A 25,173-nucleotide genomic window follows, 5' to 3' on the forward strand; every position below is an offset into this window, starting at 1 on the left:
ACCAGTAAAATATTCATTAATGTAAACTGCATTCGACAATATAATACACTTTCAGAGAGGTTCAGCATGCTGAATAACATTAAGTATTAGCAAAGCAGCATTCAAAGAGAAAATGTGTACACAGTAAACAAACTAAAGTGTTAAAAATAAACATTCAGCTTACTTGAAAATCTTTCTAGTTTCTTTCCTCAAAGGAATTTATAATACACAGAAGCCTTTGGCTTATACAAAGTATATTTACATTCTTGTAAATCAATTCTGATATTATAATGCAAAAGGAGTATCAGAAAGATACACTAGAAAAGGAGATGATAAAAATACTTATTTATGGATGGATAAACAAGTTCAGAGAAAAAAAGAACTAGACTAAACCCAAGCCCATATTTTGTAGAGAACTTAAATACTTAGTTTTGAAAATTTTCAGATCCATAGCTCCCTCTTCCCAAATCCAAATTACCTCCTGCTTTTCCTGGCACACATTCTGGAGTCTCAGCAGTGCTAACAATCTCTGCTGGGTTAGCTGCTGTTTTCAACACATGAGTTCAGAGTTTCCTTGGGCTTTGAAGGTAAGCAATGCAAAATACCTCTGGAGTACACCTGACCAGGGAGTTCACAGAATGTGCAAGATTTTAATAGCACAGCTCTCTAGAACCCTGTTAAGCCAGACCTGAGACCTTGCTTCAATACAACATCACAGCATTTATGGGGTCAGAAGGCCTGTAGTGGGCCAGGATGACAAAAAGAAGGATATGAAAAAGGAAATCTCAGATGGTTTGAATAAATAGGAGCGAGACGTGAAAGCTTCAGGTAAGGTGCTTTAGTTTCCACTCCACTCCCAATACCCTGAAGCATGTAGTCAGAGTTACTTTTAATCTTGATTCCTTATAAGTAACAGTTGACTCAGTCTCAGTATTATTGGCCAACTTTTTTGCCACATGTCTAACTTTTGTACTTTGCATGTTCTTGAAGCCACGTTGCTTCCAGGTTATGAGAGAGACAAGGTAGGTGAAGTAATATCTTTTATTGGACCAACTTTCTGCTGGTGAAAGGTACAAGCGTTCAGGATACACAGAGCTCTTCCTCAGGTCTGGGAAAAGAAGCAGAGTGTCTGAGCTAAATACAATATGGGACAGATTGTCCAGCAGAAGAGGTAATGCATGTTGGAGGTAGTCACTTGAAATGAAATGGGCAACTGGGAGTTAGATAGTTATGTACAAAGTGTTTTGAAGTGGGCAATTAGGAGTAGCAGGCAGTGTGGTGTGTTACAAATTGCTGTAATGAGACATAAAACCAGTGTCCCTTTTCAGTCCATGGTTTCTGGTGTCTAGCGGAGTTATAAATTTAAGCTCCCAGGCTCACCTTTAGAAGATGTCAAGCAGATTTCCTTTGAGGACAAGTATTGAAAGATCAGTTATGCAGTATCTGCCCACTGGTAATGTGGTGTTTTTCTCTTCTTTTTTTCTGTGAGAGTTCATTCAAGAGCACAGTAATTGTCTGGTTTCACCCACATAGATGTTGTTGGAGTACTTAGTGCACTGGATGAGGTATACCACATGTTGTGAAAAGCATCTGTAGGACCCATGAATCTTGAAAGATGTGTTGGGGAGGGGGGATTGATCATCATAGCAGTGACTACTGGCAGGGTCTGGTGCTGCTCTGAGTTCATAGGTCCTAGTCTGTGTAGAACTTGCTTTTGATGACGAACTGGGAAAGACTGGGGGGTTGTCTGATGGCCAGAAGAGGGAGTTCAGCAATGATTTCTTTCAGGATGTGGTCCCCATTAAATATGGATTGTAATTGTTTGAGGATCCCCACATGACTTACGCAGAGAGGCTGAGGAAATTGAGGTTATTTAGTCTGCAGAAGAGAAGAGGGAGGGGGGATTTGATGGCAGCCTTCAACTACCTGAAGGAGGATTCCAAAGGGGATGGAGCTAGGCAGTTCTCAGTAGTGGCAGAAGACAGAACAAGGAGCAATGGTCTCAAGTTGCAGTGGGGGAGGTGTAGGTTGGATATTAGGAAACACTATTTCACTAGGAGGGTGGTGAAGCACTGGAATAGGTTACCTAGGGAGGTGGTAGAATCTCCATCCTTAGAGGTTTTTAAGGCCTAGCTTGACAGAGCCTTGGCTGGGATGATTTAGTTGGTATTGGTCTTGCTTTAAGCAGGGACTAGATGACCTCCTGAGGTCTCTTCCAACCCTAATATTCTATATGGGTTCCAGTCTGGGGTGGAAGGTGGCAACTAGGGGTCTGAGGTCTGTGACTTTTTCTTCTCTATTGAAACAGGTTCTCCTGGGGTATTTGGGTGGCCTTTTCCATGATGTGATTTACTTCTCTGGTGGAGTTGCCTTCTTTAGAGAAGTGTGTTTAGATGGGTGTTCTGATTCTGAATGTGGTGGTATCAGAGTGCCTGGCCCCTTTTATTAATATTTATACCTATACAAAATGAGTGCAAAATGACTGTAAAATGTTACCAAATCAAAATGACAATCTCTGACACCCACTCTGCATAGGTGTAAATGATGACACAGCATTCAAGACACAGGATTTAGACCTTCCTATTGACCTTACCCCTTCCTCCTCTTTAAGAGCCACGGGGAAAATGTAAGTCTTGCTGCATACCCTGAAGATCAGAGTGCTGTGCTATTGTACCAAGAGGGAAAATCTGTTCCAAAGTCAAACAAGTTACATTTTTATAAATCAAAACTATCTTGTGTAATATCCAGAAATGAATTCAAAGTTAGAGAGGATCACAAACACAGCATTGTCCCCTGTGAGATACACAGCTAAGTAGGCACTCCTACACATTTGACACTGCGTGAGGTTTCCAAGTGGTCTTAAGAATTAGCCCCATTAATTTTCCATTGTAATAATCCAGTCTGGAGGTGACAAGGGGCATTTATCTATAGCAGGTGCTTATATGGCTCCATTACTGTGGTATCTAAGACTTTAATGCAGTCTAGGGAAGCACTATTATCCCCACATTACAGATGGGGAACTGAGACAGAAAGAGATTAAGTGACCTGCCTGTACTGATACAGGATGTCTGTCGCAGGGTAGGAAATTTATCTTCTGAATCCCAGGCCACACCTTAGCCACATCCTTCCTTTCTAAAAAATTAATAGCCATAGGCAGGACCACATCCAAAAGGAAAAATCCAAACCTCCTTGCCAAAATGAGATTAAAAAGTATCTTGTCACTGTGAACATAAGTAACAAGGTGGACAAACAACTTTGAATGAAATTGACTAGAAAACATCCCCTCAACTCATTTTATCAGCAAGCAAAGAAGTGAGTCCAAAGTGTAGGTCACAACTCTAAGCTTCTGAAGCACTTCCAAGAGCCTGAGCGAACAAAACTGAAGCAGAAAAGACTTTGTTTGCCACCACCCAACCCTGTTCTGCTACCAAGAGGGACAAACAATCTGTCCCCAATCTACATATAACCTGAAAACTCCACACAGAGCTAACAGTGAGATACGACAGTTATTTATTTATATACATGAAAATATTGCAGCATCTCAGATGCCAAGGTATGGTAGCTATTGGTAAATGGTCACTTGTTAATGGCAACTACTATGTATACAATATTTACAAAAGGGCCAAATCTAGCTAAACTAATCCATCAAATTAGATTCCACCTCCCAACCCCCGCTAGGACTTTACTAAACAATCAGCACTGAAAATGTCCAGAAAAGTATCACCTTACAGTCAAATGAAATTCACCAACTGGGATATTCAAGCCACGGTTTTCAAGGTAATCATATGACCTTCAGGTTTACAAAGGAATTCAAGTTTCAGCAGAACAAGGATCTTATGTGTAGCAAAATATAAAAGTGATTTTGACACATTTGAACTTTCAAGTAACAAAAACTAAAAATTATACAGAGTAAGTCCTGACAGACAGAAATTGTGGGATTGTAAAGTGATATAATTATTCAAATGATAGTTTTCAGACCCAACTTACTTCTTTATATCCAAAAATGATACGCCCATCATTGAGAAGGGTAGCCTGAAAAGTGAAGCTGCCTAGGTTGTAATTATCCTGCAGATGTACATGATCCCATTGGACAACAAGTGCTGTGCCTGTGAGCCCCAGAGAGGGGAAGAAAAAACAAGAAAAATATTCATTAACATTAGTGTAAGCATTTACTGAAGTTAAATAAACACAATACTTGGTCCCTATATATCATATTTCAGTCAAAAACCTCAAAGCACCTAAAAATCTAAAACATTACTTGAGCACCAAACCCTCTTGTAATATGGGATATTACAGTGTTATAATTATATCAATTATATAGATAAATTTTAGTCAAGACAGATTAAGTGACTTGCCTAAAGTCATAGAATGAGTCAGTGTCAATTATCAAGAACAGAACCCAGTATTCCTACTCCAAGTTTGCTGCTTTAATCACAACACCACAATGTCCTTCATTTATCCTATAAACCAATGGCTATCAAGGTTGAAAAGTTAATGGAATTGCTGGTATTGAAAAAGTGATTTAAGGTATTCAGTTTCCTCCATTAACAATGCAGCAATATAAACAACATTAATTTTTCTGTACACTAAGGTTTCACTGTGTTCCTGAATGCTGAAGAATACTAGGGGTTTGCAATAAATATTAACTATACAGTTTAAATTAAAGCCACTAAAAAGCCATAGATGGGGGTAAATGCTGACTTAAGTGTGCAGAGATTTTGTTGCAAAAGGCCTATTAATATTCATGGAAACTGGTCTGGCTGGATCCCCATGCACCACACTAAAAATGTACCCTCAAGTGACTCAAATGCCCTGCAAGCATGTTTTACAGATGGTGAGAGGTTACAAAACACATTGAGGCAGCTAGGCTGAAAGGAATTTATCACCAAAACAGTGTTTACTGAAAAGGTCTTTCATATTTAGGATTATATCCTTCCCCCAGTGCACATCTCCCTTTAACACTAATGGGATTTATGTGCTTTGATTCACAAAACCTCTATTTCATTTCTTGTGTAGTGTCACGAGGATGCTTCAAGGTGGGTCAATATGCCTGTAGCTCAACACGTTTGATGTATCCTGCAAACTCCTCAGCCACAGATCTTTAGCACAATAGCTTATATGCCTGTTTTTTGCCAATATATTTTAGGAAACTATGAACATGCAAGTCTATCACATCATTTGCAAGGGTATATTTCATCATCTTAGCGCATAAATCAATACTGTATGCAATGCATTCTTCATAGACCGCAATAAGCATGAAAGCTCATTTTTGAATGCTAAGTAGATTTTAAAATTTTAATTTTAAAAGGACTTTTCCCATTTCAGGATTCATTTTCACCTGCATAATGTTACAAACGAAAATTCATCAATGGGCCAGACTCTGCTCCCCCTATGGATCTCAGCCCTCCTGTGCGTAAGTGGGAGTTAGCAGCTTCTGTGGCACTGGCTCTTTTTCCCCAGGGGACCTGTCTGCCGGGCTGGGTTCCATGAGAGGGGACAACACGGCTAGGTCACTAAGCTCTACCCATATGGATACAGAATTGTTTCCAAAGTAACTAATGCACTTCAAGGAGAAACAGCAGAGGGAGAATGACAAAGGCAAAACCAGAACTATGTAGCTGATGATGTGACTTGTTCTATTTCTTTTCATTTACAGTAACCAGCCAAATCCTTGATCCTAAAGCACATGCAACAGAGCAGAACGTCATGATTACGGAAATGTTAGCTACTTCCAAGGGTGGACACATACTCTGAGGCCGAGCCCCATCACTTTAAGGGCAATGTAATGGAGTCTGCCCCTCCCAGGCATCAAAGAATTATGTTAGGGAGGTATGGAGCCTAAGCAGTTCCTCCTCAAGGACATTTAGATCCCTTTCAGTCAGCCAGGTTCCCTCAGTGGTTATGGCACACCTGTAGCTCCATTATATCTGCAGGGATTTGCATTTGTCATTCATGTATATGACATATAATATAAATACACACATATACCTCTACCCCGATATAACACGACCCAATATAACATGAATTCAGATAGAACGTGGTAAAGCAGTACTCTGGGGGTGGGGGGAGGCTGCGCACTCCGGCGGATCAAAGCAAGTTCAATATAATGCGGTTTCACCTATAACGCAGTAAGATTTTTTGGCTCCCGAGGACAGTGTTATATCGAGGTAGAGGAGTATATAGATACACAGATGTAGTGCTACATCAACAATACAGGTTCAACAATAGCACCTAATTGGTTGTATAGCTGGATTAACAATTAATAATAATGGAAATTCTCCATATAGCCTTGATCTCTCAGCAAAGATAACTTTAAGGAGAAATAAAATAGCTGACCAAACTCACTGCTATGTTAGGACCACAGCTAGCAGAACAATTCATGTAAAAAAAAATGTACTGGATGAATGTCACCACTTTTTTCTTTGTAAATCATCTGCAAAGGGAGCACGGTTTTCTGAAATGTATTTGAATATTTTTGTCAGTTAAATTCTGCAAAAAAAATTACTGGACTGTGATTGACATATAGGCATTGCTGATTTCTGTTTGGATGAGCATAACTTTCCAGATACGTTTTCTGGCATGAATACTCATGATTACAAACATGAAATATTGTCATAACGATTCCTTAAAATGTGCTTACAATTCACTCTCCTCCCCATAAATTCATTTGTTAGAATATTCATGGAAAGCAAATACAAAAAGAATGTTTTGTAGAGTGGGCACTTCCAGGCCCAGCCACTCTCCCTTCTCAGGAATAGGCACAGTGCCTATTAATATAAACAAATACAAAGCAGTCTTTCTAATTTTAGGCTCCTGCTGTTGAAAATATTGGCCTTAGATGCCTAATTTTAAGCATACATGTTTTAAAATTGTACCCTAAAGTTCTAAATATGAAATCTAGAATCAGTATCTTGTGTGGCATCACTAGATTTGCCACTAGAGATCAGAGCTGAGTTAAGGCATTAGATGTCATTTCATCGCAGAGGATCAATCTTTCAAAATGCTGATTTTTAACAGACTACATGACTACAATCCTCACATTTCTAAAGCATTAAATATATCCCAAAGAGTAGCCCTAAGTATAACATTTCACTTTGCTTTTTAGCTTTTCAGATTTTCCTATGAAGGACTGCTAGTATAGACAAGTTTATTGAATTCCTATACTGGGGCACACTGCCCATTTAATCAGTGACAGGTTTCTTAACCTCAGACATGCCCTGCCTCTGTGTATGCTTAATATTACATCTCACAAGGCTATTTTCTTTATAGCTACTGGATGAACAGGACTTCCTACACAAATGAATCAAGAGGGCTATGCTCCTTGGCTGGAGATAGATTTTCCTCTTTAAAATGATAAAGTATATTTCAAGTCTAGAAGTGGTATTACATGTTCTACCATCTGTGGGTTTTTTTTAAACTATTTAATATAATCCATTCATGAATGTCTAACCATGTTTTAGAATCCATTTTAAGAATATTTATCCATTCTTTAGATGGCCTATTAGCCACATACAATATTGTAAGTAGCCTTCATTTTTTTTTTTTAAAAAAGCTATTTAGGAAAATATAAATAGCCAAGGGATAGTCTTACATAAATGAATTTCTCTATCACATACCATTATCAAAGTATCTCACTGTTGAATTTCTTGACACACTGGGGTCAAAATTTGCCATCAAGGGTGCAATGTATTGCGTAGCTGTTAACATTCGATGCACAACTTCTCCAGTATATATGAAACCTACAATAAAGAAGAAAAAAAATAAGTCATTTCTAAAAAGATTTAACAAATGTCTGATTTAACTAGATATTGCCAGAGTTTTAAAGATAAAATTAATCCTATTGCCAACTTCTAACAGTAAATTAAACAACAGCATAAATGGCACAAAAAGATTCACGAGAGCAATCAGAATGAGCTCTGAACAAAGGAGGAATCATTTCAAGGAACAGATTTTCATAGAGCCAAAAAATAGATTGAAACTCATTGTACAGTGAAGGCCATTTTCAGTTTTGGGGTGAAACTCAGAAGGGCTGAGAAAGCAAGCATTATCAAAATGCAGCCAATCACCATCTTTGCTACCTTCCTCATGTGTTGTATCCCCCCTCTTCATTAGTCGGCCTGTTTTGTCTTTTCAGATGTCAGCTCTTCAGGGATGAGACCACACCTTCTTTTTGTAAAACACACAGTAAAGCTTTGTCTACACTGCACTTTCATTGTTAAAACTTGTTGCTCAGGGGTGATGAAAATCAGTGTGGACAGTGCATCATTGGGAGACTCTCCCGTCAACAAGGCTACCACCCCTCGTTGGAGGTGGTTTTATTTTGTCACCGGGGGAGCTCTCTCCTGGTGATAAAAGAATGGCTACAATGAGCATCTTACAACAGTGCCGCTGCAATGGCACAGCCATGCCATTGTAAGGTGAGCCGTGTAGACATAGCCTGAGACAATTTTTGCCCTGAAGGACTTGCAATCTTAATGAATAAGACGGCTGAATGGTGAGAGAGACAAGTATTGGTCATGGCTTCAAGGCTAGCTACATCTCTGTCATCGTTGTAGTCTGAGTGCCACCCCCCCTCCTGAGTCAGGTCCAAGCCTGGTGCCTTTACCTATACTGAGATGGAATTCTGCAGTTCTCCCCTCTGAGGGTATGTCTACATGGGGGCACTCAAGAGAGTTAAGACAAATTAACTGAAGCTGTGAAAATACTGTAGAACCTCAGAATTATGAACACCAGCATTACGATCTGACCAGTTAACCACATGTCTCATTTGGAACCAGAAGTACATAATCAGGCAGCAGCAGAGAGACACACACACACAGCGCAAATATAGTATAGTACTGTCTTAAATGTAAACTACTAAAAAAATAAAGGGAAAGCAGCATTTTTCTTCTGCACAGTAAAGTTTCAAAGTTATATTAAATCAATGTTCAGTTGTAATCTTTTGAAAGAACAACCGTAACATTTTGTTCAGAGTTACAAACATTTCAGAGTTATGAACATTCTCCATTCCTGAGGTGTTTGTAACTCTGAAGTTCTACTGTACTCTGCAGTTAAAATGCATCAAACCCCGAGTGGATACTCTCCTAGGATTAAGCTACAACAAACTCAGGCCACTTTACTCCTGAATAGGAGTGTTAACACAGGGATTTAACACACATTCACTTCAGAGCTTTAGTTGATGCATCTTAACTTTCCTGAGTGTCTCTGTGCAGACAAGCCTTATTAGACCGGGCCCCGGACTACAGCACTCTGTATATTAACCATGCTTACTCAATGGATCTGACTGAATTTGGCACTTACGGTTCTTTCCTTCAGGAGTCTGTGACCAGTGGCGTATATCGTGATCAGATGGCCTTCTCAAAACCAAAATAGTTAAAGAAGAGGGATTGTAAAACCTGCATGCATATCTAGCTTACCTCCAGGCTTACTCTCCGCTGATGGTAGCCTAAGCGTCTTCAGACACCCAGCAGGTGCCCATCTCAGTCTGCCTTCCCCAAACAACTCTCTAAACAGCTACCCACTCTTGAATGGGAGTCTTTTTCTAAACTAAGCAACAGAGGGTCCTGTGGCACCTTTGAGACTAACAGAAGTACTGGGAGCATAAGCTTTCGTGGGTAAGAACCTCACTTCTTCAGATGCAAGTAATGGAAATCTCCAGAGGCAGGTATATATCAGTGTGGAGCCATTCACAGTTTTTGTTTAATCCTGATCTGATGGTGTCAAATTTGCAAATGAACTGGAGCTCAGCAGTTTCTCTTTGGAGTCTGGTCCTGAAGTTTTTTTGCTGTAAGATGGCTACCTTAACATCTGCTATTGTGTGGCCAGGGAGGTTGAAGTGTTCTCCTACAGGTTTTTGTATATTGCCATTCCTGATATCTGACTTGTGTCCATTTATCCTCTAGATATGTGGGCAGAGTTGGCATTGAGGTTTGTTGCATGGGTTGGTTCCTGAGTTAGAGTTGTTATGGTGCGGTGCGTGGTTGCTGGTGAGAATATGCTATATACATGTTGTCATCATGAACAGGTCTGACTACCAGAAGGAGGCTGCCAGACAACTCTCCAATACCAAATTCTACAGGCCGCTTTCCTCAGATCCCACTGAGGAATACACTAAGAAACTGCACCATCTACTCAGGACACTCCCTACACTAACACAGGAACAAATCAACATACCCTTAGAGCCCCGACCGGGGTTATTCTATCTACTACCTAAGATCCACAAACCTGGAAATCCTGGACGCCCCATCATCTCGGGCATTGGCACTCTCACTGAAGGACTGTCTGGATATGTGGACTCCCTACTCAGACCCTACGCCACCAGCACTCCCAGCTATCTCCGTGACACCACAGATTTCCTGAGAAAACTACAATGCATTGGTGACCTCCCAGAAAACACCATCCTAGCCACCATGGATGTAGAGGCTCTCTACACAAACACCCCACATACAGATGAAATACAAGCTGTCAGGAACAGTATCCCTGATGATGACACAGCACAATTTATTGCTGAGCTCTGTGACTTTATCCTCGCGCACAATTATTTCAAATTTGGTGACAATATATACCTCCAGACCAGTGGCACCGCTATGGGCACCCGCATGGCCCCACAATATGCCAACATTTTTATGGCTGACCTGGAACAACGCTTCCTCAGCTCTCGTCCACTCATGCCCCTTCTCTACCTACGCTATATTGATGACATCATCATCTGGACCCATGGGAAGGAAATCCTGGAAGAATTCCACCATGCTTTCAACAGCTTCCACCCCACCATCAACCTCAGCCTGGACCAATCTACACGGGAGGTCCACTTCCTGGACACCACCGTACAAATAAGCGATGGCCACATTAACACCACCCTATACCGAAAACCCACCGACCGCTATGCCTACCTTCATGCCTCCAGCTTCCACCCCGGTCACACCACACAATCCATCGTCTACAGCCAAGCACTGAGGTACAGTCGCATCTGCTCCAACCCCTCAGACAGAGACCAACACCTACAAGATCTTCACCAAGCATTCTCAAAACTACGATACCCACACAAGGAAATAAAGAAACAAATCAACAGAGCCAGACGTGTACCCAGAAGCCTCCTGCTACAAGACAGGCCCAGAAGAGAAACCAACAGAACTTCAGGACCAGACTCCAAAGAGAAACTGCTGAGCTCCAGTTCATTTGCAAATTTGACACCATCAGATCAGGATTAAACAAAGACTGTGAATGGCTATCCAACTACAGAAACAGTTTCTCCTCCCTTGGTGTTCACACCTCAACTGCTAGCAGAGCACCTCACCCTCCCTGATTGAGCTAACCTCGTTAACTCCACACTGATATATACCTGCCTCTGGAGATTTCCATTACTTGCATCTGAAGAAGTGAGGTTCTTACCCACGAAAGCTTATGCTCCCAGTACTTCTGTTAGTCTCAAAGGTGCCACAGGACCCTCTGTTGCTTTTTACAGATTCAGACTAACACGGCTACCCCTCTGATACTTTTTCTAAACTGTTATCTTTTTGCTTGTCAATTCCCAGGCTTTGGCCCTGCTTGTCAAAATTGGTTCTGTAAGCTGGCTGGAGTAAGGAGGTAGATACTTCACAGTTAATAGTTTGGACATTGTCTCTTAAGAACCCTTAGTGTTTACAGAGGGGTGGTTTATCTTAAGCCATTGATTCCTTCCTGCTTGCTTTTCCTTTCTGTCTCCTATGAAGCTAAACCAATATATCCAAACAGTAAACATCCCAACAACCAGGCCATTAGATCTGGTTGAAAAAATTTCCAACAAGATGGTTTTCCATCGGAAAATGCTGTTTTGCAGTAACATGTCAACTTTGATTAAAGTTTTGATGGAAAGAGTGGTGGTAGCAGCAATGGTGATAGTGAATGTGTTCCTTCCTGTCTCAGGCACATGGATTTCCCTTCCCCCTCCTCACCCTCCCATCTCCTGTCTGGGGGGGGGGGGGAGGGGTGTCTCTCTTCCCCCTCTATGTAATCTGGGCACAAAAAACGAAGAAGGAACAGCATAGAGGGACAGTGATACCTGAGATTGGTGGCACCCAAATCAGGATATTTCCCTTCACAGGAAATCCAAGGTTTGACACTTCAGAACAACAAAAAATCTGGAACCCTCTCATTTTCCTATGGGACAGAAAATTTGTTTTCCAGTCAACTCTAGTCAACATGAAGTATTATAGTACAACTCCACTTCTGTCACAGGGAAGTGAGGCACAAAGAGATTAGATGAGTTATCCAAGGCCACACGGAAATCTGTGGCAGAGCAAGGAATTTAACCCAGATCTCCTGAGTGCCCGTCCAGATCATAACCACCTCTCCCCACTCATGTATCTTCACTAACAATCTTTCATTGACCCCTTTTAACAAAATGTTTGCACAGTATAACCGAGTTTGTCAGATATACAGTTTTACATGTTGCACTGTGCAGTGACTAGAGAGGCTATTTAAAAAAACAAAAACAAACAAACAAAAAAACAACCTGCCTGGTGTGACAAAGTTCCTCCTCTATCTTGGTGGGTCCTGTGCTTATTGGCGGATTTTCTTGCCTCAGAGATTCACCATGTGGGTTGGGGAACAGCCCAGATACCTTCCCCTCTGGAAGAACCCACAGTCCAGGTCAATTGGGAGGTTTGGGGGGAACCTGGGCCCGCCCTCTACTCCAGGTTCCAGCCCAGGGCCCTGTGGACTGCAGCTGTCTATAGTGCCTCCTGTAACAGCGGCATGACAGCAACAACTCCCTGGGCTACTTCCCCATGGCCTCCTCCAAACACCTTCCTTATTCTCACCACAGGACCTTCCTCCTGGTGTCTGATAACGCTTGTGCTCCTCAGTCCTCCAGCAGCTCACTCTCAGCACCTCTTGCACCCAGCTCCTCACACTCACACCACAAATTGAAGTGAGCTCCTTTTTAAAACCCAGGTGCCCTGATTAGCCTGCCTTAATTGATTCTAGCAGCTTCTTCTTAATTGGCTCCAGGTGTCCTAATTAGCCTGCCTGCCTTAACTGGTTCTAGCAGGTTCCTGATTACTTTAGTGCAGCCCCTGCTCTGATCACTCAGGGAACAGAAAACTACTCATCCAGTGACCAGTATATTTGCCCTCTACCAGACTCCTGTACCCCACTGGTCTGGGTCTGTCACATAGGGTAGTAGCAGTTATCACTATATATCATGAGGTAATCCCTTGCTGAAATGATAGAAAACTCATTAATTCAAAAATTTAAAACTATGCTGGACAAAACACCAGAAAATATACTCTAGGAAACAGCCTACATTCCCGTGGGCTGGATTAGAGGATTCCTTTGCCTTTGTTTTCTTTTAAAACACAGCTTGCAGTTTCATAGTTTCAAATGCTGGTAATATTCTAAAACCTGGATGTCTACTATTGAGGTCTTAAATCCATATTTAGGTCGCTAACTGCAGGTGACCTGGTTTTCAGAGGTTCACAGAGACAGACAAAACACACCCAAACATGTTTTACAACGTTCACTTTTGTGAACTAGTAGAAAAAAATTAATTCTCTCTATTTTTTTCTTTCCTCACCTTTTCTTCATGTGCTTTTTTAGTCATTTAAAATCTAAACTTTTCAGATGTCCTATTGCAAATGGATTTTCAACATGAATTGTATTCTACCATATGTCTCCTTAGGTTAAGCAGAAATCCTACCAGACGATGGTCACTAAAATGCATTTTTATTAGTTCACAGTGATTGCTGTCTGCTTCTTAAACGTAATTCTCTTGAGAAGCATTCTCCCTCTGGCTTATTGAGACATTTTAAATATCTATTGTTTCATTCAGCACTTGAGTGCTGATGGTCCCTGAGGGAACACGTACATGCCTTTTGTTATATTCTTGTCTAGATCTATATACCTACAACCACACCCCTAATATGCTGAAGGTGATATATACAATCTTGAAAGTCACATTCATGTATCGGGATTACCTTTTAACATCTTGCACCAAATTAATTCCTGGTGTAACTCCAATGTCCTCATACGCTTGCACACCCTCTCTTCCCAGTTCACATTTGTAAACATTACCATCACAACTAATACTCAGGCCAGGTACAAAAATACAAGGGAAAAATTTAATTGTTAGAATATTTAAGTAAATAAATAAATCGATCCAGGTAGTTAGTAGCCATAATGCATATTTCTACTTGTTTGCCAGTGGTACATTTTTCCTTTAGATAACAGTGGAAACAGGGTGGGAAGGGTGATAACGAAACCAGGAAGGTTCTGAACAAAGGTCATTCTAATAAGAACTCCCGTCATGCTTCAGAACAACTTGGAAAGAAACACAAAGTCAGTTCAAAGTGTCCCAGAGATTCAGAGGCTGAACCACTGTTGATATTTTATCATTGCCACTAATACTTCAAGTAAGTAGCACATACAAATTTAACTTATCCCTGAAGGGGCTTCCACAGAAAGTTGGCAAGCAGTGGCTTATACTGTCTGTAAGCCAGTTTTCTGATGGTAGTAATAACCATCTATTCACTTAGTCAAGGAAGAATTTTCCAGACCTACAATTTCCTGAACCACTTAATCCTCAATTTGTGGGAAGAGTTTGGAAGGCTCTTTTGCAAACCTATCCAAAAGGACTAAAGCTAGAAACACAAGATACTAGCTGCCTCTAAAATGTTCAGATGAAATTTATCAAACTCTGTCGTTCAGGATTTTATAAGTTATAACAAACAGCTCTATGTAAAACAAGAACAAGTATAAACAAAACCTAAAGTAAGTACAGGTGAATAGTATAGAAATAAAAAGGCTAAATCTTATGTGGTGTGTGGGTGCACATGTACATACAAACATATGTGTACAAACTGATGGAGAAGTGCACATTGTGGGCCAGCTTTTTAGTTGAACTAGGCCAATTTCCAAAATTTCAATTCCATTTATAGAAAACCAAATGGTGTTCTCTGTTCCACTGGTTGCTCTAGATTCACACTTGACCGGTTTCAGTGGAGTTACCTGGGATTTTCACCAGTTGATCCAAGGACAGAATTAGGCCCAGTATTGGTTCTCAAACATCTGTGGCAGTTTGCCTTCGTAAGGATTGCAGAATTTGGCTTCTTCCTCTTTTATTCACTTTCAATAGGCATGTATAGACACCAGTCACCCAACATAAACTTCCTGCATTATTCACCAAATTCAAGGAAATTGTAGGATATCGGCTTCAGGTAGTGTGAATAACTAAGCCATTTAATAAATAATTAAATATCAATACCTAGCTCTTATATAGCATTTTTCATCAGTAGATTCCAAAAGAGGTAAGGATCACTGTCCCCATTTTACAGATGGAGAAACTGAGGGATGGGGAGGTGAACTCAGCAGGCCAGTAGCTGAGCCAGGAATAAAACCAACATTTCATGAGTCCCAGCTCAGTGCTCTAGCCACTGGGCTACACAGATTTCCCACTTTTCAGCACCCTTTGTTTCACTGAAGACATGCCAACACATGAGATATACAGGTAAGTAAAAAGAATGAAATACTCTGCCTTGGAAATAGTCTCCTTTCTAAGGCCCTGATTCAGCAAAGTACTTAAACATGTGCCTTGTTTTATGCATGTGAGATCATGCACGGACTTCAGTTGGACTACTCACATGTTCAGGATTACATTTTGGCACATACTTAAGTACATTGAGGAATTAGGACCGAAATAAACAGCTTAGATTGTGATTTCCAGGATACTGTAGAGGGATGACTCAAACAATAGGTGTAAAAGCAGTCACACATCCGACTGAGTAAAGAGTTCAGCTGAAGTATTATTGCAAAAAGGTTTTATACACATGTATAAGAGTCTGAAGGATTCCATTCAGAGTGCACATACTTCAGACACTCAGATATTATGGTCCAGGTTTCCTTTGAAGCTATTGCAAGATGTGGATTTACAAGGGTTTTGTCTGTGTACATGTTGTTTCTAATGTTTTATGGCATTTATTGGAATGACTGGCATTTACAGGAACTTGTTTGTTTGCAAGCTTACGGTAGGTGTTCAACAAAGATATTTTATTGGAAGATACTTAGAATGCCAGTGGGAAAAGGTGTAATCTGACAACTGACAATAATGTACTTGGCAATTCTCGCCATCTACATCTCTTAAGTCACTCCCACTGCATTCACTGTATTATTTAGTTATCCTTGAGTGAAAACACAAACCCCTTACATGGAAGTTACTTGGCTGTACAAAGCTATCAACAAGAACATCGTATGAAAAATTCTTTCCACCTCATGACACTTGTACTTTCAACAATAAAAGTTTTCATGGCTCCAGGTGACAGTAACATAGATAATGAATGCAGAATTTCATTTTGAAATACTCCTGTCATTGCTTTTATAGGTGGTCTTTTTAACTTTGTTAGTTCATCAAAACCATCCTTATTAAAAAATGAATATATAAAACGGTGTCCTCTTCTATTCCAATTACCAAAAAGTTCATTTGACAGGACTGGGAATGTTATAATCTATTCACAAATATAGGCAGAGAAGCATTATTCTGACATTTGTCTGAAGGACTCTATAGCAAAGTGTAATTGTCTTTCTCTTGATCTTGTAGCTCTGAAAATGACAAGAGCTGGATTGGAGCATTAGATGAAATTCATATAGCATAATCCCAGAATAAAATATACAGCATGTCAAGTGCCTCCACATGGTGATACTTGACTCTGCACCTACTGTACATGTGTATTCATGTTTCAGTGCTATACAAGAGTTGGTTTTATGACCTACCAGGCCCTAACTGGATTGGGTCTGGTTATATTAGAGACCACTCTCCCCTTGTGCAATACTGCAGCACCTGACATCAGATGATAAGTGATGGGGCTGTAAAAAGGAAGTTGTCACTGAAGAGACTTGAGCTCTAGAATTCACTCTGGCTGCTAGCCTGAGTGTACCTGAAATCACTGACTTCCAATGCACATACTAAGGTTCATCTCTTTCCCAAGAGGACAGGTTAATGGCCAGTGCATTAAAGAGGAGGTATTAGGCTTGGAAAGGATAGTTAATGTGGCTATTGGGCCAATTGGAAATTTATTTAAAAAATATATTGGTACACACACCTTGATCTTGAAGCATATTTTAAAAGATAATCTAAACAAACAGCATGACTTTACACATGCAAAAATCAGATTACCTTGTATTATCTTGTATTACCTTGTACCCGTTTATTATCATTTAACCAGTGTTGAGCAAAACCATATGTTCAAAGCCCTGCTAAGACAAAGAGCTCTGGTTAGCAGGCTGGAAAAGTAATCATCTGCCAGCAGTGATAGTACAGTGGAAGGTTTGGCATGAAAGAGACTTCCACTGGGCAGAGGCTGAGTTGCTAGTCGAGCGTACAGCTCACTGCAGGTTTATTAGTTATGTTCTAGCAGCACACAAATTAGAAGGAAAATGGCATAAGAATTTCCAAAAAAATAGAAATGGAGAAAAATCTGTCCCTATACCCCAATGGCCTGAGATACACCAGCTATGAAGCCCTGATGTCAGCTGTGTGATTTTATATTAAAAAATAAGTAGCTGTGGTAGCAGAGATGTAATAGCAGATATTCATTCCCACTGTACCATCTTGCTGTGTGCTGTTGAAATGATCTTTTTCATTTCTCCCTTTTATATTCCTTATTTAATGAGCGGGAGAGTATGCAGCCTCTGCTGATCATTTTCATCCAAATCCAGGCAAAAACCGCTGCAGGCAGCAGAGCGGGGAAGCTGGAAAGGAGACAGCTGAAGCTCTGGATATGGGCTGAGGGTGTGGGCTCTGGGATGAGAAGTTTGGGGTACAGAAGGGGGCTCTGGGCCAGGGCAGGGAGTGTGGGCTCTGGGAATGAGGGATACAGGAGGGGTCTCCAGGCTGGGATAGGGCATTAGGATGCAGGGGGGTGAGTGCGGATGGGGGTGGGGCCAGGGATGAGGGCTTTTAACGGGTCCCTTTTTGACAGGCCATTCCAGTCGGAAACCAGATGCCTGGCAACCCTAGCTGGGGATGAGGGGGTTTGGAGTGCAGGAGGCAGCTCTGGGCTGGGCCAGGGAGTTGGGGTGCGGCCAGGGATTTATTATTATTATTATTATTAACATGGAGATATACCTATCTCATAGAGCTGGAAGGGACCTTGAAAGGTCATCGAGTCGAGTCCCCTGCCTTCACTAGGAGGACCAATTTTTTTGCCCCAGATCCCTAAATGGCTCCCTCAAGGACTGAACTCACAACCCTGGGTTTAGTGGGCCAATGCTCAAACCACTGAGCTATCCCTCCCCCAATGAGGGGGATGAAGGGTTTGTGATGCGGTAGGAGGCTCCAGGCTGGGGCAGGGGGGTTGGGGTGCGGGGGAGTGAGGGTGCCAGCTGGGGATGGGGCAGGGATGAGAGGTTTGGGGTGTAGGAGGGGGCTCCGGGGCTGGGAGTTGGGGGGGGGGAGTGGGGGGTGAAGGCTCCTGCTAGGGGTGATAGCTCTGGGGTGTGGGAGGGAGCTCCGGGCTGGGCAGGGGGTTGGGGTGCAGGAGGGACTCTGGACCTCACCCTCCCACACGCCCCACCCCCTGGCCCAGCCTGGAGCCCACTCCTGCACCCCAAACTCCTCATCTGCGGCTAGGGTTGCCAGGCATCTGGTTTTCGACTGGAACAGCTGGTCAAAAAGGGACCCTGGTGGCTCAGGTCGGCACCACCCACTGGGCCGTTAAAAGTCCAGTTGGTGGCGCAGCGGGGGCCAGGGGCTAAGGCAGGCTCCCAGCCTGCCCTAGCTCCACATGGCTCCTGGAAATGGCTGCAGGTCTCTGCAGCCCCTAGGCAAATGGGCAGCCAGGGAGACTCTGCACCCTGCCCCTGCCTCCAGTGCCAGCTCCACAGTTCCCATTGGCTGGGAACTGCGACCAATTGGAGCTGCGGGGGTGGCACCTGTGGGCACGAGGGCAGCACGCGAAGCCTCCCTGGCCACCCATGTACCTAGGGGCTTCCGGGACCTGGCGGCTGCTTCCTGAGAGCTGCGGTAAGCGCTGCCTGGACACTGCTGTGAAGGGTTGGATCACAGAAACCCCTTTGGGGCTGCCAACTGATGTGCCAAGACTACTTCTGCCCCTGCTTTCCCTGCCCTCCCAGCTTGGGACTTCAGTGCCCTGCCTGTTTGAGCCAGACCTGCTAGCCTGCTGCAAACCCAGACCCAGGTCTGAACCATGTCCCTTAACAGCTGTAGGCTTAAACTGAAAGCAGCTTAAGGAGTGTTCCTGTCTTTAACACTCAGATGCCCAATGGGGTCTGAACCCCAAATAAATCCATTTTACCCTGTATAAAGCTTATACGGGGTAAACTCATAAATTGTTCACCCTCTATAACACTGATAGAGAGATATGCACAGATTTTTGCCCTCCACCAGGTATTAATACATACTCTGGGTTAATTAATATGTAAAAAGTGTTTTTATTAAATACAGAAAGTAGTATTTAAGTGGTTCCAAGTAGTGACAGAAAGAACAAAGTGAATTACCAATCAAAATAAAATAAAACCCGCAAGTCTATGCCTAATACAGTAAGAAAACTGAATACAGATAAAATCTCACCCTCAGAGATGTTTCAATAAGTTTTTTCACAGACTGGATGCCTTCCTACTCTGGGCACAATCCTTTCCCCTGGTCCAGCCCATGTTGCAGCTCAGGTGGTAGCTAGGGGATTTCTCATGACTGCAGCACCCTTTGTTCTGTTCCACCCCCTTATATAGCTTTGGCACAAGGCGGGAATCTTTTGTTTCTCTGGGTCCCCATCCCCCTTTCTAAATGGAAAAGCACCAGGTTTAAGATGGATTTCAGTACCAGGTGACATGGTCATATTTCCTGTTAGACTCCAAGCCGTCATTCTTCCCAGCCTGACTCACAGGAAGCCCTGCCTGCAAACAGAGCCATCCCAGTCAACTGCCTGGCTGATGGGAGCCATCAAGATTCCAAACCACCATTAATGACCCACACTTTGCATAATTACAACAGGCCCTCAGAGTTATATTTCATATTTCTAGTTTTAGATACAAGAGTGATACATGTATACAAATAGGATGATCACACTCAGCAGCTTATAAGCTTTGTAATGATACCTTATAAGAGACCTTTTGCATGAAGCATATTTTAGTTACATTATATTCACACTCATCAGCATATTTTTATAAAATCATATAGAGTGCAACGCCACACACGCATCCTCTCCTGCATCCCAACCCCCTACCCCAGCCTGGTGAAAGTGATTGAGGGCGGGGGAGAGCGAGCGACGGAGAGAGGAGGAATGGAACGAGCGGGGCTGGGGCTGGGGCCTTGGAGAAGGGGCGGAGCATTGGTGGGGCTCAGGGTTTTGTGCCATTAGTAAGTTGGCAACCTTGGGTGTTATACATGTGCAAAGTCCTTAATATTGGGACATCTGGTCACCCTATGTGTTATACATGTGCAAAGTCCAAGTCCAGAGTTCAAATGCTGAACTATTTCAAAAATTCTTTCCCACTTCTGTGCTTTTTTATGCAACGGGGAGGGGTAGGAAAAGAGGAGACATGGTTGAACCAGCAGATACTGACAGGATACCAACACCATACCTTCACCAATATATGCACACGGATAACATTGTTGCCATTGGCAGGCAGAATTTGGGTGGCGATTAGCACAGTTGTCTGTACAAACATCTGCACTTGGTTTTTTTAGTACTGTGCTCCTTTGTGAGCCAGAATTTTCTGGTACATTTAATCAAATATATTATGTGCATAGTATGCAAAATACATGGTATGCCTTCTGCAGACTTTGCATAACATTTACCATATTCCGTAGGTAAGAAAATAATATATATTTAAAGCATTTCACTGTTATTTGAAATATACATTTAAATATATGTTCTGTTTCATATAAATGCACTCAACTGAGCATTTATACACACTTTATATGTGGAATAGGAATTCAGAATATTTGTACAAGTATATGGGTGAAACCATTACCTTTCCAAATGAAGCATGCTTGTGGGAAATGAATGACTCTCCATCTATGTTTTTTTAAAGGAAATGTAGGGGAAATGTATTTAAAATAATAGTATTTACTGTTAAAAGACTGGAGAAAGTAGAAGTTACATTCAAAATAATGGTTCAGCTAGGATTTCCGAATGATTATTTTAACGTTAAAACTGAATCAAATCCAGCAAAGCAGCACTGTAGAAAACACACATACAACACATTTGGCACAGAAATTTATTTATTTTTATTTTAAACAGGTGGTGAAGCTCAATCTTCTCTGAAATGTTTAAGGTTAAAAGCAGACACTGTAACACAAGGTCAGCTTGTTAGATAAAACTCTCTGATCTAAAGGCTTCAAGCCTCAAAAAACCCCACCTTAACAAGTTGGGGGGGGGGGGGGAGAGTTTGCTGAAAAAGTCATGGAGAAGAATATCAAGATTCAAGTTTATTTTGCCACTTAAACAGGCCACCTTTGAAGCAAATGGTTCCACATCAGCCATTCACATACATTGATATCTTCCTTTCAAAAGGTTTTTGTAAAATAAATCAACTTAAAATTCAGGACCTAATAAAACGTGGTCAAAATCTTTTCGAGGTTAATTATCCCAGATAAGCTCATTTCAAACTCTTCTAATTGATTTGCAGAAACTTCTAACTGCTGAAACAAACCTAAAAACTCCAGAACAGTTTTGTTCCACAAGTGAGATGACAAGTGAAGTATCTTTGACATGAGAATTTACACCATACTCCACTTATTTCCTTCCTAAAAAACACTACAATCCTTCAAAGCAGTTCTTTGGGCAGTAAAAGACAGATTTGCTGCAACTATTCTAACCTTGAGTTATAAAATTTTCTTTTACTATTTGAGACACATCTTTTCATTAGGTTGGAAGATACCTGTTTGGAGTCAAACTGTACAGAAATGCTTTCAATTCTATTTGGTAAATAGGTTTAATTCCATTTGTTTTAGAATTTTCCCTGGGGTGGAAAAGCAGAGTTTGGATTATTGGGCCAGTCCTTAGCAGGTGTAAACTGTTTGATCTCTACTGACTTCAGTGAAAAACTCTGATTTACTTCAGGTGAAGATCTGGCCCATTGTTTTATTTCATATATTTGAGATCAAATCTAATATTTCACTTGGGGGTAGAGCTGCAAGCTTTTTGTATGAATAAATGGTAAGATATAGTACGAAGGAAAACAACACACATCAGGAACAGTGTTGCTTACATATTCATTTAAGCAGGGTGACAAATATTTTACCAGTGTTCAGTGGTTTAAAATATAGTTTAGAGATCGCTACACCAAGAAACAACTTTGCGAATTGATACTTTTTCCTTTGCGTCTTTGATATATTTTAATAATTTTCCACAGAAGCATTTGATGCACCCACCTTCTCTCTCTAATGTGTTGACCACTAAGTTATGCGAGTGATTTTCTTAGGTTGCTGTAATAGTCATTACTTTTGTAAAAAAGAAAAAATATATATGATCTGGTGGATTGTAATCCATTCTGTTGAATATCCCATTTAATTGAGCAAAGGGATTTAGGGGTTTTTATGTACTATGCAACACTGCCAGTAGACACTTTTCTTCTAAAATGCCAAAAAATGGACTTTGTCAAAAAGATGTTGGATATCACAGGGAGGGGTAGAGGAGTGGGGGAGAATACTGCCAGCGAAGAGACCGTGGCAGGAAATAACCAAACTTCAGCTTTAATTGTAACTGATGTACCTGTTCCTATGTTTTTAATTACATATTTATACTCTTTGAATTGTGGAGATAGAACTTTCACATTCATGAGAAAACAAGACACGAGGCTATTTAGATTCTAATGACTCATCATTCCTGTCTGATCAGGCACTTATTCCCCCAGAGAAGGTATGGGGATAGAATCATAATGATCTGTAGTGGAAAATAGTATCTATTCAATGAGAAGCCTTGGAACTTGATAGCTCTCAAGTGACTCACACCTAGAGTTACCATTTTCATATGAGGGCATATGAGTCACTTGAGGGTTTCAAAAAAGAGGACACACCGGGGGGGGGTGGAGGGGGGAAGAACTGCCGCCTAGCCACTCCCTCCGACTTCCTGCCCCCTGACTGCCCCCCACAGAACCACCAACCCATCCAACTCCCCCTGCTCCTTGTCCCCTGATTGCCCCCTCCCGGGACCCCTGCCCCTAACCATCCCCCGGGACCCCACCCCCTATCTAAGCCTCCCTTATCTTTGTCCCCTGACTGCCCCCCCGAACCCTCAACCCATCTAACCCTCCCTGTCCTCTGACTGCCCCAATCCCTCTCCACATCCCCACCCCCAACAGGCTCCCCCAGAACCCCCGCCCCATCCAACCCCCCGCTCCCTGTCCCTTGACTCACCGTGCTCCCTGCCCCTCCCCACCCCAGCTCACTGCCGCTCTGGCTCTGCCTGCTCCCCTGAGAGCACAGCCGCCCCGCTTCTCTGCCCCCCCAGGCTTGCCTCGAATCAGCTGTTTGCGTGGTAAGTGTGGGAGGGAGGGGGTGAGAAGCGGAGTGGCGCGGCTGTGTGCACAAGGCAGCAGTCGGAGGCGGAGCGGAAGTGAGCTGGGGCGGGGAGCGGTTCCCCTGCGTCCCCCCCCCAGTTACCTGCTGCGGGCAGCCCTCCCCGCACCCCCGTGTCCCAGCTCAACTCCGCTCTGCTACCTCCCCTGAGTGCTCCACTTCTCCCCCCTTCCAGGCTTACCGTGCAGCGCTGCCGGCGTGCTGAAGCTGCAGGGGAGAAGGGAAGCGGGGGAGGAGCTTTTGCTGCTGGAGAGGCCCCAAGTGAGCGGCTCAATCCGGCGCGGCTGCCCTGTCAGCCACTTTTGGGTGTTTAAATAGCCGTCTGGGGGAAATCCCGGACATTTTTAGCTTTTTACAAATTCCCCCCAGACGGCTATTTAAAGACCCAAAAGCCGGACATGTCCAGGGAAACCCGGACGTATGGTAACCCTACTCACACCTCCAGCCTACCAAACAAAGCCTAACTGGAATGCGTTACCTAGGGAGGTGGTGGAGTCTCCTTCCTTGGAGGTTTTTAAGGCCCGGCTTGACAAAGCCCTGGCTGGGATGATTTAGCTCGGAATTGGACCTGCTTTGAGCAGGGGGTTGGACTAGATGACCTCTTGAGGTCCCTTCCAACCCTGATATTCTATGATTTTATGATTCTTTAGCTCGGTTCCTAGATGGGTCAGAACCAGAGTAAAGAAGAGAGGAAAGGAAGGATTATCGCTGTACATCTTGGCAGTTACTGGCATTTCTGCTGCCCCAAGCAAAAAAAAAAAAAAAAGCCGCGATCGGCGGTGGCAGTTCAGCCGCAGGTCCTTCGCTCCTAGAGGGAGTGAGGGACCTGCCGCCCCCGAATTGCCGCAGGTGCCGCCCCTCTCTCTTGGCCGCCCCAAGCACCTGCTTGTTAAGCTGGTGCCTGGAGCCGGCCCTGGCTACTGTAGCTAACCTTGAACTTGCAAAATATTAAGAAGTTTAAATGCATCTGCAGGAGAAATTCTAATTTTGTAGGCTTTTTGCTGTCTTGTAAAAAAAAATCTATTCTGTAAAACTTGTCAAAAAGTTTTATGCCAAAAAATGGGGTTTTGCCAAAAGCAAAATTTTTGGCAGGGGAAATGACATTTTATTTATTTTTAAATGGTAAACCTCAGAATGAAAATGAAATAAAGAAAATTTGTTTAATTTTGAGTTGAAAAGCTTATTTTGGTTTTCAAAATATAAACTTTAAAAAAAATTCAGATTTTTGGTTTTCCCTGTATTTCTCCTTCCCCTTTTTGCTACTGAGAGTAACAGAATTAGCAATGTCTAGGATGTTCCCCACCACCACCATTTTTCTCTTTTTTCCCCACTTTTCCCAATCTAACTTTTCAAAAGTTCCTCAACCGTGAAAGGCTACAGAATGGCCAGGAGGAAAAATGACACATTTGCCACTGTCATTTTTCCAAAATTGGAGAAGTCTTGAAAAGTTGCGGGGGGAGGGGGGATTAAACAAACAAACACAGAACATAACCTTGTATTCATTGTATAGTGCTCAGTGCCCCTCCCTCTCCCAAAAAAAAAGATGGCAGAAGAAAGTTTTTAAAAAATGAAACATTGTTCCATTGAAAATCTTGTGAAACAGAAAAAGTACTTAACTGCTGAGGCTCAAGTATGTTTGACAAGGGGATTTTCGATACAGAGGATCAGTCCTATTGAGTTTA

General features: G+C 42.3%; 1 protein-coding gene across 2 annotated transcripts in view; it reads right to left on the reverse strand.

The window, feature by feature from the left end:
• The window catches only part of PLXDC2 (plexin domain containing 2), a 397,134-nt gene that overhangs the window by 103,756 nt on the left and 268,205 nt on the right, over positions 1-25,173 (reverse strand). For both annotated transcript variants that reach the window (XM_065582995.1, XM_008162807.4), the window contains exons 5-6: positions 7,596-7,718; positions 3,967-4,085 (exon numbers count right to left, since the gene is read on the reverse strand). In XM_065582995.1, coding sequence (XP_065439067.1) covers positions 3,967-4,085; positions 7,596-7,718 — 242 coding nt within the window. The remainder of the gene's footprint in view (positions 1-3,966; positions 4,086-7,595; positions 7,719-25,173) is intronic.

This window comes from Chrysemys picta, chromosome 2 (genome assembly GCF_011386835.1).
Source record: "Chrysemys picta bellii isolate R12L10 chromosome 2, ASM1138683v2, whole genome shotgun sequence".
In the NCBI taxonomy this organism is placed as follows: Eukaryota; Metazoa; Chordata; order Testudines; family Emydidae; genus Chrysemys; species Chrysemys picta.